Source organism: Neofelis nebulosa, chromosome 4 (assembly GCF_028018385.1).
Source record: "Neofelis nebulosa isolate mNeoNeb1 chromosome 4, mNeoNeb1.pri, whole genome shotgun sequence".
Classification (NCBI taxonomy): domain Eukaryota; kingdom Metazoa; phylum Chordata; class Mammalia; order Carnivora; family Felidae; genus Neofelis; species Neofelis nebulosa.
Genome location: NC_080785.1, coordinates 75,149,557 through 75,169,697, shown reverse-complemented (window position 1 = coordinate 75,169,697; position 20,141 = coordinate 75,149,557). Strand labels below are relative to the sequence as shown.

At 36.6% G+C, this 20,141-nt stretch overlaps 1 protein-coding gene across 8 annotated transcripts in view; it reads left to right on the top strand.

Annotated features, from left to right (window-relative positions):
- CDK14 (cyclin dependent kinase 14) overlaps positions 1 to 20,141 on the top strand; it is a 633,696-nt gene that overhangs the window by 387,195 nt on the left and 226,360 nt on the right. For all 8 annotated transcript variants that reach the window (XR_009260494.1, XM_058725143.1, XM_058725146.1 and 5 more), the window contains one exon: positions 11,913 to 12,006. Coding sequence is in view for 7 of the 8 variants with exons in the window: in XM_058725143.1 (XP_058581126.1) it covers positions 11,913 to 12,006 (94 nt within the window). In the remaining variant the exon portion in view is untranslated. The remainder of the gene's footprint in view (positions 1 to 11,912; positions 12,007 to 20,141) is intronic.

Here is a 20,141-nt window from a genome sequence, read left to right as displayed (position 1 = left end):
CTCAGTCGGTTGAGTGGCCGACTTCGGCTCAGGTCATGATCTCACGGTCCGTGAGTTCTAGCCCTGCGTCGGGCTCTGTGCTGACAGCTAAGAGCCTGGAGCCTGCTTCAGATTCTGTGTCTCCCTCTCTCTGACCCTCCCCTGTTCATGCTCTGTCTCAAAAATAAATAAATGTTAAAAAAATTTTTTTAATAAAAATAAAGTTCCTCCAGCTTTAGATTTTAGCATTCAAGTAAATTGCACCACTGAACCAGAGGTTTCCATGGAGATCGCTGGAATTCCTTCAGAGTGACTTACAAATGAAGTTAGGGTTTGGATATTTCGGTGAAATTTGGTTTAGATATTTTGCTGAACTGATTTTTTTGTTGTTGTTGCTGCATTTAATATAATAATATTAGTTCTAAATCAAGTTCGTTTCTACTGCAGTTTAGGTACACTTCTCAGACAGCTTATGCAATTCATTCATTCATTCATTCATTCAATTTAAGGATTTTATTGGACACTTTTCTTCTTTTAAGGAAGCTCCACACCCAACCTGGTGCTTGAACTCACAACCCTGAGATAAAGAGTCAGATGGTTTACCGATTGAGCCAGGCAGGCCTACCTTGAACAGCAATTTTGTACCAGACACTGGATCAGGTCCTCATACTTACAAAGATAGAAAAGATCCATCCATTCCATCAAAGTCAGGGGGAAAGGCAGTGTGGCAAGCTATAACACAGGTATACAGTTAGTACAGTGGCAGCTCAGAGGCAAAGGTGATAAAACTATCCTTGGTGGTTACTTGAGGAGAGGGGGGAGGTCAAAGAAGGGTCACCAAGAAGTAATTACTTGGGCTGACATGTCAAACCCATCTCTCAAAGTTGACAAAACTTTGGGCTGAGGAACACTTAGGCCATGCCATGGACAAAAGTATCCCACTGTGGGGTGAAACAGCAGATATTTGTGGGTAAGGAAGAAGGACAGAGTTTAAGAAGCAGTTGAGAAAAAGGAGGGAATGGAGGGAGAGAGAAAGTGGTTGGAGACCTGAATGGAGAAATATTTAGGAATAGTTAGGATATGACAGCTTGATGATTGAATGAGAGTAATATGGGAAAGGCAAGGGTTTCAGATGATTCCTGAATGTCTACATCAGGTAACTGGACCAGAAAGCAAAAGTGATATGATTAAAAATACACACACACTAGAATACATGTATAATGGAATGTATATACTTAGATAGATAGATAGATAGATAGATAGATAGATAGATAGATATTAAATTATTGTAATGTAAGGAGCATTAATGCCATTGGTACTTTAAGATGGGTGGGCTTCCTGATCTTCTTCCTAAGTCTTATTTTAGGTATGGATGCTGGGAAGGTGGCTTCCATTCATCTGCCTGGCTTCTCCTCCCAAGTCAGCAGCAGGTCACCCTGGGCCTTGACCTTACTGAACTATATTAACTACCTGTACTTCATTCTTTGCTTTTGTTTAATTTTTGTTCTGATATGGTTAATTTGTAAGTATAACTTTTTAAGTCGTTTCATAGCTTGAAAAATAGATCTTAAGAGTTTCCCCTTGTATAAAAGGTCTATTGTTTTGAATTGAATGTTTTCCAAGATGGGCTTTTACACACAATCTAGGGTTTGGCTTGGTTTTGTTTTCATTTCTTGAGAGCCAAGTACTCCACAGAAGTATTTGACTAAGATATATTGTGCCTATCTGTGCCTAATGAACCACTAACCACATAGTAAATGATGAGTGACAGTTTAATCAATTCAGTTCCTTCAATAGTCACCAAGGGCATGTGGAATGTAATTTTTTAATCTTTCACTTTTCAAACACTGCAAATGCCAACATGAAAAGATCACATCTGTTACATGTAATAAGTTTTCTTACAAGTTAAAGCAAAAAAATTTTTTTTTTAATTTTCATCTTTTAGAAGCTAGCCTCCTAGGGAACAAAACTCTTTGGTCCATTTTATAAAAACATACATTCCAGCAGAGAAAAGTGACATAAATAAATGGCCACCTTGGTGCATCAAATCGTACTAGCTCTAATTGCATAATGGGATATTTCAGTGAACCATGGCAAAATAAAATTACCTACTAGGTTAATTAATGTGGAACCTGTCTGAGTTAGTATTGCATTCCTGTGTGTAAAATTCAGATTGTATCCAGCATTCAATCTAATTTATCTCACCAGTCTGCTGTTTCTTTGTTGTCCCTTTGGCTGGAACCTGAATACACATTCCAAGAATTAACCTGAATTATAAAATTTCTTTCAACCTAGGTTCCTTTAGATTCATGTTCCTCAGTTTCTTGTCCTGTGACCTGTAGCGTCTTCATTGCCTCAGAGGCTTGTTAGAAATGCAAGATCTCAGGCCTCAGCCCAGACCTAGTCAGTCAGCATCTTCAATCCACGTGATTGGCATACACAGTAAAGGGTGAGAAGCAAAGCTTCAGATGCTTTTTTATTGATGGACACGTAGGCTTTGAGGAGATTTCTGGTACCAGCCTAATGTTGTAAGACAAGGACAAAAGACCTAACTTGCAGTGAATTATGGTCCTGCTCATCTGCTTTCTGCCTGCCCGAAGCAGCTGGGCACTGTCTTTATCTACAGCCTTCTATCCAAATCTTTGATAATGCAGATCATTCTGAATGGTTCTCAATGATTCTCTGAACTTGAGGCCTCCTAACTTTCAATTAGGGAAGTCTGTGTGAGAAGGAACAGATCTCCCTTCAAGGTGATAGTGTGAGCTTGGTGGGTCGCTGTCCTCTGTGCACATACTCAAATGCACAGGCTACACTGTGCCATGATCCTTCGCAAGCCCTGTGTTTAAGCTTTGCTACTTGAGAATGAAACTGTCACCTTCTGCTTACAGCTCTCTATCCTAAGGAATCTCAAGCCTTTGCTAATAAATGGATAACATTAGCTAAAATCCGGCAGAGTTGTTTTTGGTGGTTTTGTTTTTTTTTTTTTTTTTGAGATTTTAATTGCACTGTATTTTAAAATATTAAAGTCTTTCTGCATTGTGTACTGGGACTGGACCAAACTATTGATTGCTGACCAGAATAAGATTAATGCCAAGCAGAAAAATAATAACCTCTAGGTCCTATTTTATACTTCTTCAGGTGAGATAATCATTTATTCAGTTAATTAACATCTCATAATATTAATGTCTTCATGAGAAAATTGAGTATACTCCCCTTGAAATGCCATGTGTCAAATGCAGATATTATTTGAGTATAAGAGCTGATGGATCTAATTAATGCTTATTTTAGTTGAAAGATATAAAGTTATCCAACAGGACTTTAATGAATAGGTACATTACAGTGAATCTTAACTGGTGACTGTAGTGCCCAACCCTATTTTATTCAGGTCTGGGAGGACTGCTCTATTGCCATAACCACTTTGACTCATTTGAACTGTATCTTCAAAAGTAGGAGACCAACTTCTGGTTCTAAGAACCGTGACAGTGGCTAATCCATTTATAAGTATATATATTACAGTTGTAGGAACTAACACAAGAAGCATGGAGTTAGGGGACCTAACCCAGTCTGAGAGATCAGGAAGCCTCCCCAGAGAAGTGGCAGCAAGATTTACTGTTCCCTAATGTGATGGAGAAAAAGTATTTTGCCCCTTCTCTAGGAATCCCATTTTTTCTCTGCGTTCACACTCGCTGCTAATGCTGCAAACTTAGTAATACAGATAAATTTTTCTTCTTGAATTCCTTTGCCAAAGAGTATGTATATCAGTTTTCAAATGCCTTTATATCAAAATTAATCTCTGATTAGTTTGCTGCCCAAGTTATTTCAGGTTGAACCTTAACTGACGTTTCACAGTCTAGCCTGCAGTTCTAGATGGCTCATGCTGCTTCCAAGGAAGAGTTCATCAAAATGTATAGAGGTTCTTTTTTTCTCATATGGTGAAAACTCAAAATGTTAAGGCTCTTCTATTTAAAGTGACTAATTCTATAAAGTGTCCCAAGGAGATGCAGTCCTTCTTCATTTTGCCTTTTTTCAAAAAATAAACTTTTAATTTAGAATAATTTTAGATTTATAGAAAACAAGAGAATCCCTATATACTCCTCACCTGGTTTCCCCTATTGTTAAAGTCTTACATTATTACTATATGTACTATATGCATTATTACTAAATGTACATATAGTACATTTGTCTCAACTGACTAACCCATGATGTTACATTGCTATTAACTAAAGACCTTTGTTTTGACTTCACTAGTTTTTCCTTAATTTCTTTTTTGTATTTAGTGAGTTTTTTTTTTTTTTTAAGTTTATTCATTTAAGTAACCTCTGTACCCAACATGGAGCTTGAACTCACAACCCGGAGGTCGAGAATCACATGCTCTTCCAACTGAGCCAGCCAGGCACCCTGTTTTTTGTATTTTAGGATCCCATCCTGGTTACCGCATTACATGTAGTTGTCAAATGTTATAATAGTTTATCAGATTTTCTTTGTTTTTCATGACCTTGACAGTTTTGAGAAGTACCAGTCAGGCATTTTGTAGAATGACCCTCAATTTGGGTTCATCTAATGACAAGAAAGACAGAGGTGAAGTGATATTCTCATCACATCACATCACATCACATCACATCACATCACATCACATCACATCAAGGGTTCTCGCTATCAACAATACTTACCACTGATGATGTTAATCTTGATTACATTGTCAAGGTCTTCTTTGCTGTTTTTCTCCCTTGTCATTATCCACTTCCCTGTTGGCCGTTTTTCTCCAAATTCATTATCTATCTCCCATCCCCACTTCCATACCCTATCTTTGGAAGCAGGTTGCTAAGTTCAGCTCTTACTCAGGAGTAGGGGGAGAGGAGGAAGGGTTGCATTGCTTTTGATTTATTCAGTCAACAAATAGTTTTGAGCCCTTACTGTGTGCTGACATTCTGCTCTTACTCTGGGAGCAAGACAGTGAACACAACTTTGTCCCCAGTCTTGGTCTTCCATCTAGAGTAGAGGCCTCCTGACTTGCAATTAGGAAGTCTGTGTGAGAAGGAACAGATCTCCCCTGAAGGTGATAGTGTGACCTGTGTGGGTTGCTGTCCTCTATGCACATACTCAAATGTATAGGCTATGCTGTGCCATCATCTTGCCATGTGCAAAGACAAGTTAACATCCTTTGAATGTTATGAAGGAAACAAACATGGGACCTCGGCAGTAAGGGGAAACCTGCCTTACATATGGTGGCTGCAAAAGACATCTGTGAAAGGAGCCATTTGAGCTGATCCCTAACTAACAAGAAGCATTTCTCCATGCATGGAGTGAGGGGAAATGCATCCTGGGAGGAGGGAACAACAGCTCACACACAGACCCTGAAGTCAGGAGGAGGACGGCGTGTTTCAGGAACAGACAGCAGAGAAACATGACTGGACAGGAAAAATCTCATGGATAGACATGTGATGTGAAATTGTTGAACATGTGGGGACTTCACTGTCACAGATCTCCGTTCTTAGTTGTAAGGTAGAAAAACCTCAAGATATAATTTTAAAAATCTAATTCCTCTCCTTTTATCAACACAGGGACACGGATGTTAGATGTGGATAGAGAGAGGAAAGATGAAAAGGAAATAGCTTGAAATCATTTCAGAACACAGCAACCTTATATTTATATCATACTTATTTTCATTTATCAGGTAAAATTTCCTAATGTTTAGAAAAATAAAAGATAGTACTTCCATGCAATAAAATTTGGACAAAACAAAAACTTCTTTTTTTTTTTTAAATTTTTTTTTTCAACGTTTTTTATTTATTTTTGGGACAGAGAGAGACAGAGCATGAACGGGGAAGGGGCAGAGAGAGAGGGAGACACAGAATCGGAAACAGGCTCCAGGCTCCGAGCCATCAACCCAGAGCCTGACGCGGGGCTCGAACTCACGGACCGCGAGATCGTGACCTGGTTGAAGTCGGACGCTTAACCGACTGCGCCACCCAGGCGCCCCGGACAAAACAAAAACTTCTAAAAAAAAGTTCATAAAAGTAAATTTTCCTTCCACCCTACCCATTATTCAGATCAACTCACCAAACCCTCTATTTTGAGAAGTCTTTGTGGAACTGGTTGTATAAGCACTGTTATTAAAAACCACCCTACACATTTGCTCCCAGTTTATTTCTCAGTTAAAAATACTGGAAGATGGAAAAAAATATTTTAAGATTAAAATATCCAGCTTCAATTACGTTTTAATAATCTACCAGAGTTTCGGCAAAATGCGTGGAAGCATGTAAACCATATTTACCACAGGAAAACTGATGAGGAAAATAGTGAAAAACGAGATCATATTTGAGAGCTTTCTAGTATTATTTTTTTTTATTTCTATTAACTTTTTCTATTATTTCTTTATTAACTTTTATTTTTTATTAACTTTTTCACAAATTAACATAATATATAATTTCTCTTATTTTTTTTCTGCATAACTGATAAAGGTGATTTCTTCTATTTATAAGTATGCTTTTAGGTAAGTGAAGTGTAACATAGAGCAGGGTTTGGTAAACTTTGTCTGTGAAGGATCAGATAGTACATATCTGGCTTTTCAGGACATGTGTAGCAGGTTTTCAACTCTGTTGTGAGATTGAGAAGGCAGCATAGACAACACACAAATCAATGTGTGGTAGGGTTCTAATAAAACCTTATTTCTGAACACTGAAATTTGAATTTTGTGTAATGTTCATATATCACCAAATATTCTTCTTTTGATTTTTTTTCAACCACTTAAAAATGCAGAAGCCATTCTTAGCTTATAGGCTGTTATAAAAACAGGCACTGAGCACGATTTGGCTTGTGGTCTGTAGTTTGTGGGCCCCTCTTCATTATTGTATGTGACCCCTCACTGCCCAGTAGGGAGAGGGCTTATACTACCGCTAGTCTCATTCATTGGCTGCCATGAGTGGAAAAGAACGAGGTGGCTTTACAACCAATGGTTGTAGTTGCTTCTGTCCTCAAGACTGTTTTATCTCCTAATCTGCCTGTAATCTGGGTTTTTACCTATATATCCAGTTGGTGACCTTCATCCATCATGAATCCTAGGATGCAGAAAAAAGTTGAGTCCTAGCCTAAGAATAGTAGACAGAGTTCTTAGCCTAGTGTATGGAATTCTGCTCTCTTTTAACTCTCTCTTCCATTTTCTAAGCATAGCCATCAGAACAGCATTTGGCTCCCTGAAGATTCCTCATGTATCGGGTCCTGTTTTCTCTGCTGGAATGCCCCATTCCCACTACTGTGCCATCAGCCCTAACCCACCAGGGTCCCCTCTTCTAGTCTAATAAGACTTCAGGAGTGCAAGTTCTTCCTCGCTCTCCACATTGGGCTGAGCATATCCTCCTGTGCTCCTTTGATATTTATCATGGGACTTATGTAGAATGTTGTAGAATTTTTGTGTTTATAGTATATAGACATACTTGAAGGGAACTTGATAGTTTTCCCCAAATTGACAACAGTCCTAAAAGTTTACGTGACTCTGCCAATTAGAAGTTAAGCTGAAAAAAAAGAAAACTTTTCTATACTGTCAGAAAAGAAAGTCATCATTATGGTAGAGGAAAGACTAAGTTATCCCCGTATTCTCTTTATACAAAATGATGTTATCGAATTATCCTAGAAGAAGTAATCAAAGATTATGCAGCCAGAATTGGAAAGAAATTTATTAGGGAGGTGTGTCATTTAATATGTTATGTTTTTCTGAATTTAACATTATTTGTCATATTTGTTAGCTTTTAAATATTTGTGATCTCTTTTGATTTATTTTCTCATTCAGAGTTCACTTTTGTACTTAATTTTTTATTCATAATATTGTATTCTTTTTCAAATTAAGAACTCCCAAATTGTTTGACCTTCAACCTTAAAAAGTTTTCCCTCCAGGAGCACCTGGGTGGCTCAGTCGGGTAAGCATCCAACTCTTGATTTTAGCTCAGGTCATGATCTCACAGTTCGTGAGATCGAGCCCTGCATCCGGCTCTGCACTAACAGTGTGGAGACTGCTTAGGATTCTCTCCTCCCTCTCTCCGTCTGCCCCTCCCCGACCCATGCTGTCAGTCTCTCTCAAAAAAAAAATGTCCCTTCTAGTCATAATTACAAAGAATTTTCAATTCTGCTTGAAATCTTATTTTGATTTGTGGTGAAGAAATCACACATCTGCAGCATAAATTAAATTTGGAAATTTTGAGTTGAAAAGAATTAAAGGATATATGAGCATGGGTGGGTGTTTCATATATTATCTTACCTGGTAACTAATCCTGTATGAGAGTTTGAACACACTGCATTTTATGACAGCTTTAATTGTAAGCTTTGTGACCAGTTCTTATTCTTGAAAAATTTAGACTGTGTGGATGATAATTACATAATTATTCAAATTGTTGAAAAAAGCAACAAGCTAAAGGAGGCATTTCCTGAAATAAGATTATATGTCATAAGTATAGAACGTAAGTGGTTGAATTCTTTCTCAGTAAACCTCATGGTAAGTAAGTAAGTAAGTAAGTCAACTTACTCCATCAGGAGAGAGCATGTAGGGTAATGGAGGGTAGCAAGGGGGTTGGGGGAGGTAAATCAGGCAATAATCCCTTCATATTATACTGAAGGGCTTCTATTGCTGTTTGGCAATAAGACAGCTCCAATAATTAAGTATTTTGCTATGCTTTAATATGTTGGTATGTTTGACACTTCTACTTTTTAATTTTCTGGTGCATTCTATCTCCTTTTATAAATCCTTTAAGTATAATTCTCTCAGGCTTATTAGTATGCTCTCACACATCTTTGGCAAGTGATGTCGTCAGAAACATCCATTAGAAGTGATAGTCCATGTCCCTCCACCGGCTAAGCAGATAAGAGCCTATGGAAATGCTATATCATCATATTCCACCTAAGTAAAATTGCAGCTAGATTTATCTCTTAATTGTTCTAAGTATCATATTATGGAGATGCTACGGACCAACACAAGTAGTGATAAAGGCATTTCTGTAAGTGTGTGTAATGGTTACCTCACCAGCCAGCTTAGCGGGGTACACAGCGGGCGCAGATGTGGCTCCTGTTGATGGTCCACATGCTCAGAGTTGCAGCTTATGCTGGGAAAGACTAAAGCCAAATAGTAGTGAATAGAGAGTATATTCTGAATGTTAAAAAAAAAAAAAAAGGAAAGTGCTGGTAGCTATTTAAGAACCAAGATACTTTATGTAAATGTGAATAAGAAGACAGTAGAAATGTAGGTCAATAGTCTTAGGAAAGAATTATTGGCATAAACATTTGGAAAACCACTAAATTGAAATCTGAGACCTAACCAGATGTTGAAGCCCCGATATTTATAAGAATATCATTGCATTTTAACATGCTAATAAAACGATTCTCAATATGGATGTTGTGTCTCAAATCTTAAGTGAAAACAACTTGTGTTAAACCCAATCTCTGTAGAACACTGATTTTATAATTAATTCTTTACTATTTAAATGGAATTACTTTTATGATATATAAAAAAACATTTGTTTTAAGTCATTTTAACTCTATTTACTGTCAGTGTTTAATTCAGATAGAAATTATGTGCTATAATAGAGAAGAGATTTCTGCAAATGTATTAATTCTTTACTTTAGTACATTATTTGTATACAACTTGATAACTGCAGCCATTATAGAGAAGTAGGTCCCTTGTCCATAACTTCTAGGGGATCTGAAATAAGTTAAAGACACAAGGGTTTGGTCACCCTTTATAGAAAATGATATTATCGAATAGCCCTAAAAGACGTAATCAAAGATTATGAAGCTAGAATTGGAGAAAGAAATTTATTAGAGACACATGTCAGTTCATAAATATGTTACTTTTCTGAATTTGACATTGTTTGTCATATTTGTTAGCTTTTAAAAATTTGTGATTTCTTTTGATTTATTTTATCATTTGGAGTTTGCTTTTGTACTTACTTTTTTTTTATTCATAATGTTGTATTCTTTTTCAAATTAAGAACTCCCAAATTATTTGACCTTCAACCTTAAAAAGTTGTCCCTCCAGGAGCACCTGGGTGGCTCAGTCAGTTAAGCATCCAACTCTTGATTTTGACTCAGGTCATGATCTCACAGTTCATGAGATGGAACCCTGTACCGGGTTCTGCGCTAACAGCATGGATGGAGTTTGCTTGGGATTCTCTCTCTCTCTCTCTCTCTCTCTCTCTCTCTCTCTCTCCCTCTCTACCCTCCCCAACCCATCTTCTCACACACTCTCTTGAAATAAATAAACTTAAAAAAAAGTTGTCCCTCCATAATCATAGTTACAAAGAATCTTCAATTCTGCTTAAAATCTTATTTTGATTTGTGGTGGAGAAATCACACATCTGCAGCATAAATCTGGAAATTTTGAGTTGAAAAGAATTAAAGGATATATGAACATGGGTGGATGTTTCATATATTTTCTTACCTGGTAATTATTCCTGTATGAGAGTTTGAACACATTGCATTTTATGACAGCTTTAATTGTAAGCTTTGTGACCAAACCCTGGTGTCTTCATTAGAGTTACACTGAATTAGATTTATATGTTAAGAACAAATAAATGAAGGAAGGAGTTGTGGGTAGTGAAGCAATTTGGGTCAAGCTGTATAGGTTTATGCTTGGCCCATGGGCAGATCAGTCCAGCTCAGGGAAACTCACGGTAGCTGCCCTGAATCACCCAAGCAGCCTGAGTCAACACCTGGGATCCAACCTAGACTGATTGAAACAGGATCTCTGCCGTTTGTGTTTCGATCATTTGCAGTTTTTAAAAGTTCCCCCCAGTTAATTTTGATGCAAAAAGAGGTTTGAGAACCCTTGGACAGCTAGAGAGGACAATATATTATGAATTCATGAAATGGGGTTGGAAAAGGATATTCGAAAAAGACTGGCAGCTTTCTATATTAGGCTAAGGAGTTTCTTTTTTTTTTTTTTTTAATTTTTTTTTCAACGTTTTTTATTTATTTTTGGGACAGAGAGAGACAGAGCATGAACGGGGGAGGGGCAGAGAGAGAGGGAGACACAGAATCGGAAACAGGCTCCAGGATCCGAGCCATCAGCCCAGAGCCCGACGCGGGGCTCGAACTCACGGGACCGCGAGATCGTGACCTGGCTGAAGTCGGGCGCTTAACCGACTGCGCCACCCAGGCGCCCCAGGCTAAGGAGTTTCTTGATGGTTTCCTGTAAATAAGGTGGAGCCACCAAGCATTATATTTTACTGGATGCCATGATTGTCTGAGCCCAGGGTAGTTGCATCTGTTTAGAGATTTGAGACCTTTCAGGGCATTAGACATGGAGGGAAAGGAAACATGTAGGATTTAGATGGATGTGGCACAGCCCTTGGTACTCATTAAAGAATGTTATTCCACTGTATATATAAACCACATCTTTATCCATTCATCAGTTGATGGACATTTAGGCTCTTTCCATAATTTGGCTTTTGTTGAAATGAGAAAGTATGAAATCCTGCCATTGTCAGCAATGTGAAATAAGTCAGTCAGAGAAAGACAGATAGATATATGTTTTCATTTGCATGTGGAACTTGAGAAACTTAACAGAAGACCATGAGGGAAGGGAAGGGGAAAAAATAGTTACAAACAGAGAGAGAGGGAGGCAAACCATAAGAGACTCTTAGATACAGAGAACAAACTGAGGGTTGATGGGGGGCAGGGGAGACGGGAAAATGGGTGATGGGTGCTGAGGAGGGCACTTGTTGGGATGAGCGCTGAGTGTTGTATGTAGGCGATGAATCACGGAATCTACCCCTAAAACCAAGAGTACACTGTATACACTGCATGGTAGCCAACTTGACAATAAATTATATTTTTTAAAAAAAGAATGTTATTTATTCATTGTTTCTCCTGGAGTAGATGTTCTAATCCCAGATTTAATTTTCCAGAATACGTTGGAGTTTTTGTACAATGCTTTCTTCTCTCTTTAGGGGTGTTGGCTGCATCTTTGTTGAAATGATCCAAGGAGTTGCTGCTTTTCCAGGAATGAAAGACATTCAGGATCAACTTGAACGAATATTTCTGGTAAGTTCTTTACAGAGTGCTTCTGAGAAAAAATGGTTTCTAATTCATCCCTTCATGACAATTATACAGTGATAGTGGAAAATAATTTTAAACAAGTTTATTAGTTGTCACATTTAATTCTAATATATATTTGCTTTGAAAAAGCAGGAAATTAGGTAAGTGTTGTGTTTTTAAACTACTGCACATGAATAACATGCCAGAATGGTAGGAAACAATAGGATGTCAGCAGCAACATAGAATAGTTGGTTAAAATTGAGGGCTCTAGCAGAAGAACTTCAGCAATTTATATAGATGCCCCCCCAATTTGTGTAGATGGAGCTTAACTCCATCCCATCCCTACCCACTTAAATGTGGGCTTTGGTTGGTAACTTTTTCTGTCAAATGGAGCATGGAAAAAGGGGAGTAACTTTAAAATGGAGAACTGGCAAATTACCTTAGCCAGATCTTTAAGGCTAGCATCATCAAAGATTAGTCATGCTGGTAGCACATACCTTTGATGTAATGTGCTGAGAATGCCACTTCAGCTCTGTGGTCTTCCTCTCAAAACAGTAAGCCCAGTCTAATCACGAAAAACACATCACACAAACCCAAATTGAGGGACATTCTACAAAATTCCTGACTGGTATTCCTCAACACTGTCAAGGTCATCAAAAAGAAAGAAAGTCTGAGAAATTGTCATAGCCCAGAGGAGGCTAGGGAGACATGACAACTCAATGTCAGGTGGTATCCTGAATGGAATCCTGGAACAGAGAAAGAACCGTAGGGAAAACTAGTGAAATCCAGGTAAAGTGTGCAGTTTAGTAAACATCAGCATACATTTAGTTGTGACAAATGCACCATTTAATTTAAGGTTTGTTACAGTAGAGGAGACTGGTGAGGGGTATACACGAATTCTCTACCATTTTTCACAACTTTCCTATAAACCTAAAACTGTTCTCAAATGCAAAGCATTTCAATTTTTAAAAATCTGCATAAAGAGAAAATAAAATGTGTTCTGGTGCCAGATGATCTGAGTTTATCACCTGCTCTGGGTTTATCATCTTGGGCAAGGGATGTAGTTATCTGAGCCTTAGTTTTCCTTGGGAGAAATGAAGGCTAATAATAGCACTCACCTCATAGGTTGTTTTGGGGAATAATGGATTTATACACATAAAATGCTTTTAGAGCTATGCCTGGCACATAACTAATACCCCATAAGTTATTATTTTTATTGAATCATTTTATACTGAATATTTTTATTCATTAGAGCTTCCACATTAGCTAATATTCATATAAACCTATTATTTAAAACAGGGAATCAGAACTAGGCAAATTAAGGTCTCTGCTAGAAGGATGCAAGCTATGTGCATTGTAGCAGTCAATCACATTATCATACTTTTCCCTTCTTTAATAAAACTCCTGTATGAACTCACTGGGGCAAATTTCAGTATGGACCATACCAAGAGATGTACTTATTCATTTAGTTATGCAAATGCAGCATTAAATGCAGCTTTCATATTAAGTATAAGGACCCAGGAAGGTGCAGTGATATGAACTGAGACTCCATCACTACTGTGTTCACCTTGACATCAGCAGTAAAATGAATAGAAACAATGGACAATGGAAACTTGGAAATCAAAGCACAAGTGATTCCTCCATGCTGTATCCCATATTCCAGGTGATCCTGTAAATTATAGCAGATGGACAAATATCAGAGTCTCTAATATAGAAACCTTCTAGGTGTTGCCATATTGATTTCTTCTCCCAGAGGCTCTCTGTATCCACTTTGCTTTTAGTTTTACTTAATTATTTTTTATCCATAAATTCCCACACAGAATGTTTAAGTAATGTCTTATGATTATAAAAATAATGCATCTTTGTACAGAAAATTTCCAATACCAGAAAGTATAAAAGATGAAAAATCACCTTTTGTCCTACTAAGCAGAGAAAACTACATGCAGTGTTTTTATATGTAACCTCCATTTCTACATGTTAAGAAAAATTGAATCATATTTTATATACTTTTTGTAACTTTCTTTTTTCACTTAACAATATGTAATTAACACCTTTCATTGAAAAATGAATCTAGAAATTTATCATTCTTAATGAGAAAGGACTGTTTCATTGTGTGGATGAGACATTATTTGCTTAATCAGTCCCATATTAGTAGCTTGGTGACAGTTTTTAACTATTATAAAGTGCTGCCAGATACATCCGTGCATAGTGATCCTCTTAGTTAAAAATAATTATTAGAATTCAAAGTCCTTAATTCAATAACATTTAATTTTCATAAATGTATTGACTATTCTTAAACTTTGATCCTTTCATCTAAAGTCGCAAAACACTTCATTCTCTCTGTCCCTAAGAATATCTCTTACTGAGTTGACCTAGGCTGTACTGAGACTGTAGATTAGGACAAAAATGTATAAAATGGAGCTTTCCCATCTAAGAATAAATTATATTTATTTATTAATATTTTATGGTCCTTTGCATAAAGGTACAGTTTTTATAAATGTTTTCCTATTTTCTACTTAAGCTTTTGTTTTCATTCAAGTATTTTAAAGAATTTTCCAGAACTATTTTCTTAAAAATATAATAAATTTGTTTATTTTTTATCATTGAGAAAAATAGTAAGAGAGGGAATATTAATGGGTTATGGCTTGATCATATAGATTTTTATGTTAAAACATATCTTCAAATATTTAGCCTTTTAATTTATTTGAAGCTCAACTATAACAATAATACCACTTAATTATATTCTGAGATTAATTTCCTAAACTTTACATTCAACCTAACTGTTCACTGTCTGATAATTATTGAGTAATGCTTATATAACCTTGTTAACTTCAAAAGAGAATCATATAGAAAGAAATATCTTCAGGTATACATTATTTCAGGATGAATTTGAAAGAAAAGGAAATGGTTATATAGATGAGATGTACGCTATAGCAACAGAACCAAAAAATGAGTTTCATAAGAGCATTGTTTATTGCTATAGCTTAGTCAAAGTTTTCATTTTTATATATTATTTTTATAATGCAGTGATTTCTAATAGGTACTATCTTGTTGGATTGCTTCCTGTTTGCAGATTTTGCTATTTCTTTTAATTTTATGGCAATAATTTCCTAATTTTATGGGTATTCAGAGACCTTTGAGCTATGACTGGGCTTTTAATAAGTCAAAGAAATAAATCATTGCAGATTTCCCTTAGGAATATTGGTACTATAAACGATTTGCTTTTGTTAGAGCACAGAGACCCTTTAAATGCAGATAAACATCATTATTGATGCTAATAATTTCTTCATTTACTCCAGTTTTTTTTTTTTTACATATGTAATGTTTTTAACAAGTGAAACGTCCCTTTGGTAATTAGGAGATAAAAATCATTATCTATATACAATTGCTGCTTTAGAATTAAATAATACTATGTTTTACTCAGAAGAATCAGATATGACCAAAAAGAAAAGAATCTATAAACTTCTTGTGACAGTAAATGTTACCATCTTAAATACTTAGTTTCTCTACCAAATTGTTTAAATTTGCAAAAGTTAGCTCTATGTCCCATGAAACAAGAAGACTGTCTTGGGAGTTATGCAGTCATTGGAAGAAGAAATTTTGCTCACCCAGTATGGTTGAATCACTGGGAAAAAATGCTTTTCTTTGGTGATCTTTTATGTCTGGTCTGAATCAGAATTACTGTTAAAGGGCGATTAAATCCACTTTCACAGGCTTCTCATATAAATTGCCAGAGACTCTTTTCTAAAGTGGCAGTTGTATATCTGGCCTCTGGTAAAGCATGGCCAAAGAGATAATCAACTTTGAGAAGTCATGAAACATGGGATTATTTGGTTTGTTTTGTATTTTAATACAGGGATTAAGTCCATTCATTCGCCTGTGAACTGTGTATAGAAAGGTGGTTGATAACTTTGAAGAACAAAATTAATAGCTTGTTACCCAAGATAACTAATATAATTAACTCCCACACACTGAGTCTTTATAACAAATATGAAAGGCAACAAAGATCAGCCAGTAAAGCCCTAATATTTCTCTTCTGAAGGTTTTCTTTTTCTTGTTTTTCTCTTTCCCTCCTTCAGTGGAAAGGAGCAGTTCACATTTTTAACAAGTCCATTGAGTTTATTTCTGCAACATAATAACTATATTGATATATATTAGGTGAGCTGGCTATGCTACAATCTGAGATTTCACCATTAAATCATTTTCCTTGAAATTGTGATGCTCATATGCAAGAAAGAAGGGAAGTGATGGAGGTTAGACAAATTGTATTCAAGACATTTTGAATTGCCAGGTGAATGGGCACCTACTTCTCTAAGCAGTAACTCTGCTGTTAGGTGAAAAGAGTGATTTATATTCATTTCCTCAGCATTACCTACTTTTTAGTGCAGCATGATGTATTCTATTCACCTCCATTAGCTGCAAAAATAAGCAGTAGATGTATTCATCCTGGTAAATCTATATTCAGAGTGACAAAATGAGAACTAATAAAAAAAATTTGTATTCTAATCACATTGTTCTGAACTGAAAAAGAAATCCACTTGGTGGAACCCTGGGAATATGCGTCTCACTCACTTCACAGCAGCTGAACAAATGGCAGGGAATGCTTGCACAGCTGCCTGGGACCTTTGACAGACGCCTCTGGGTTTGTGTGGCTTGTGGCCCAATGTACAGCAGCCATGACAGAAGCTGGCATGAGTTTGTTGTGGAGACCTGCGCTTGATCTCCCTGCCTTTGAATGTTGATAACCCTGAGGAGGTCACCTTTCCCCATTTTCTAGGTCTTCTGGCTTGCAATGAAATTTCTTCCACCAGTTGTTTGTTAACCTGTTGTACATTAATTGATTGGTACAGTTGCTAAAATGTTCCTCTTCCTCACATATATGCCATTCAGAATTTAAAAGTGCGTGCGTGTGTGTGTGTGTGTGTGTGTAAAAAAGAGCCACTTGAAACTTTAAAAATGATTTACCAGCCTGGCTTTTGAGTCAAAATCTTCCTTAAGCCTCTGTGTTTGGCAGGGGACTAACTGTAGAAATGAAGTCTTTAGATTCAGTTCCAGTCCTTGTTTCCCCATCCTGGCTCTGTTTCCAGGATCTTAGCTAGAACGATAACCCTGTGACTTCTGGACTGGCTAGAACAGCCATATAGAAAGTAAGAGAAAACTGGTGGCCATTAACTTTTGATGGCTGTTCCCATCCAAAGAGATGTAGGAGCCACACTGTTAAGATGGACTGTTGGGATCACAGATTGTATCATTGGCACCATTATTGGATTTGCTTGAGGTCATTTCTGGCATACTTCTTCAGCACTCACTTTGCAGCACTAGACACAATGGAGATGTTAAGGAATTGTACACCATGGTGTCTGCCCTGGGGAAATTGATGACGATCAAGGTGAGCAGGCAAGACATATTTTTAAGAATATAGTCATGAACAATTGCTCAGCAGCTGGTCAGCTGAAGGGAGACCCAGTAACAGGGGCAGATCCTGTACTACTAGTTAAGATACTGAACTCGAAATGTTAAATATTGGGTGCTAATCCTAATTGTTGTTTTCCATCCCTGAATAAGTCATCTTTTCTAATTGGAGTGTTGTTTCTGCATCTGTAAAGGGAGAAGTTGAACTAACTGATTTCAATAATGTCTTACAGATCTAACCTTTCTTAATTACAAAAAAATGCATGGAATTACAGGATTATGCATAAGGGCTATGGGTATTTAAAGAGAAAATTGCTAAGAAAATTTTTGTCAAGCATTGAATAGAGGATAAGATTTGAAGTGGAATAAGGGAGACAGGGGACATCAGGTAATTGTATAAAAGTGCAGTGGGGACAGTAGGAGTCTGTCCTGTATGGTGGAAGGTGAAATTGGATGTTCAACACTGAACTTTGATAGATTGAGGACTTTTATCCTATTTTATCTATGAAGTAATAAGGAGATAATATATTTTTTTAACCAGAGTAATAATGTTAAAATGACATTTTAGGGAAATTAATACAGTATGATATGATGATTAAACTCAAGCTATATAAACACTTACAGAAGTAGAGAACTAAGCAATATAGGTTGGGGCTGAGGATATTGAAAATATTAAGTAATAATTTTTAAAGTCAATTTTAGAAAAACAAAGTGGAAGAGATAAATTATAAAACCTCCACCTTGGAACAAATGCTTCTTTTAATTTGTACATGTTTCTTCCAAGCCTTATCAATAGGCATTATCAATGGCTGCAATCTTTTTCACAGTGTTAAGTTTATACAAACAAAAGCAGTTAGAAAAATTAAAAAACAGTATGAAATTAAATAAAAATCATTATCCAAAGATAAGCAGCATTAAGCATTTTTGTATTAAGCAGTATTAAGATAAGCAGTATTAAGCATTTTCTTTTCTAGGTTTTTCTTAGGTTAATAATAAATTTATGGGTTTTGTATCCAACTTCTCTTTATTTTCACATTAAATAGTGTGCAGTTTCCAAGCCATTAATATGTATTTGAAAATACTCTTTTAATTATACTGTAATATCTTATAAATGTGTCCAAATGTACTAATGCACTGCCCTGTTACTAAGTAATTTGCTTGCACTTTTTATGCTACACTAAGCATCACATATTATTATCCCATTCAGTTCTTCTTTCAGCAAGGATTATTAGGCACCTATTCTGTGCCAGGCACTGTGCCTATGGGCAGTGGTAAGACACAGTCCCTGCTCACCTCGAAAGTACTGTCATATGGGCTACATTTGAACAGTTTCCAGAAAGTCACATCGGAAGGATATTGTTGCATTCCCACAAATAGCACAAAAGTGTTCCTCTTTCTCTGCATCCTCATCAACATCTGTTGTTTCCTGTGTTGTTAATTTTAGCCACTCTGTCAGGTGTGAGATGGTGTCTCATTGTGATTTGGATTTGTATTTTTCTGATGAAAAGTGATATTGAGCATGTTTTCATGTGTCTGTTTGACATCTGGATGTCTTCTTTGGAGAAGTGTCTATTCATGTCTTTTGCCTGTTTCTTCATTGGATTATTTGTTTTTGGGTGTTGAGTTTGATAAGTTCTTCATAGATTTCAGATACAAACCCTTTATCTGATATGTCATTTGCAAATATCTTCTCCCATTCCATTGGTTGCCTTTTAGTTTTGTTGACTATTTCCTTTGCTGTGCAGAAGCTTCTTATCTTGATGAGGTCCCAATAGCTCAGTTTGTTTTTGTGTCCTTGCCTCCAAAGACATGTCTAGTAACAGTATGGAGGTTCCTCAAAAAACTAAAAATAGAACTACCCTACACCTCAACAATTACACTACTAGGTATTTATCCAAAGGATACAAAAATGCTGATTCAAGGGGGTACATGCACCCCAATGGTTATAGCAGCTCTATCAACAATAGCCAAATTACGGAAAGAGCCCAAATGTCCATCGAATAATGATTGGATAAAGAAGATGTGGTATACATATACAATGAAATACTGCTCGGCCATCAAAAAGCATGAAATCTTGCCATTTGCAACAATGTGGATGGAACTAGAGTGTATAATGCTAATAAGCACAATAAGTCAGTCACAGAAGGACAAGTATCATATGATTTCACTCATCTGTGGAATTTCAGAAACAGATGGACATAGGGGAAGGGAAGGAAAAATAAGATAAAAACAGGAAGGCAAGCCATAAGAGACTCTAAAATACAGAGAACAAACTGAGGGTTGCTGGGGGGGGGGGGGAGGAGGAATGGGCTAAATGGGTGAAGGGCATTAAGGAGGGCACTTGTTGGTATGAGTACTGGGTGTTATGTAAGTGATGAATCACCGGATTCTACTCCTGAAACCAATACTACACTGTATGTCAACTAACTTGAATTTAAATAAGTAAATTTTAAAAAATATTTTAAAAAATAAAAATAATGAAACAAGTAAAAAAAAGAAGGATTTCGTTACAAAACTGTTGTGATATATCTTGGATATAAATGATACAGAAGAAAAAAGAGTCAAAAATAACTTCAGAATTTCAAGCTTGGGAAGCAAAGTGTAGATGGGGACATTGAAAAGGAGTCCCTGTGGAGGGGAAGAAAAAGACAGCTCAAGTTACTGGACTTCATATGGCAGCAGGGGACCCCAGGTGGGGATGTCCACACATCATACAGAACAGAATCAGG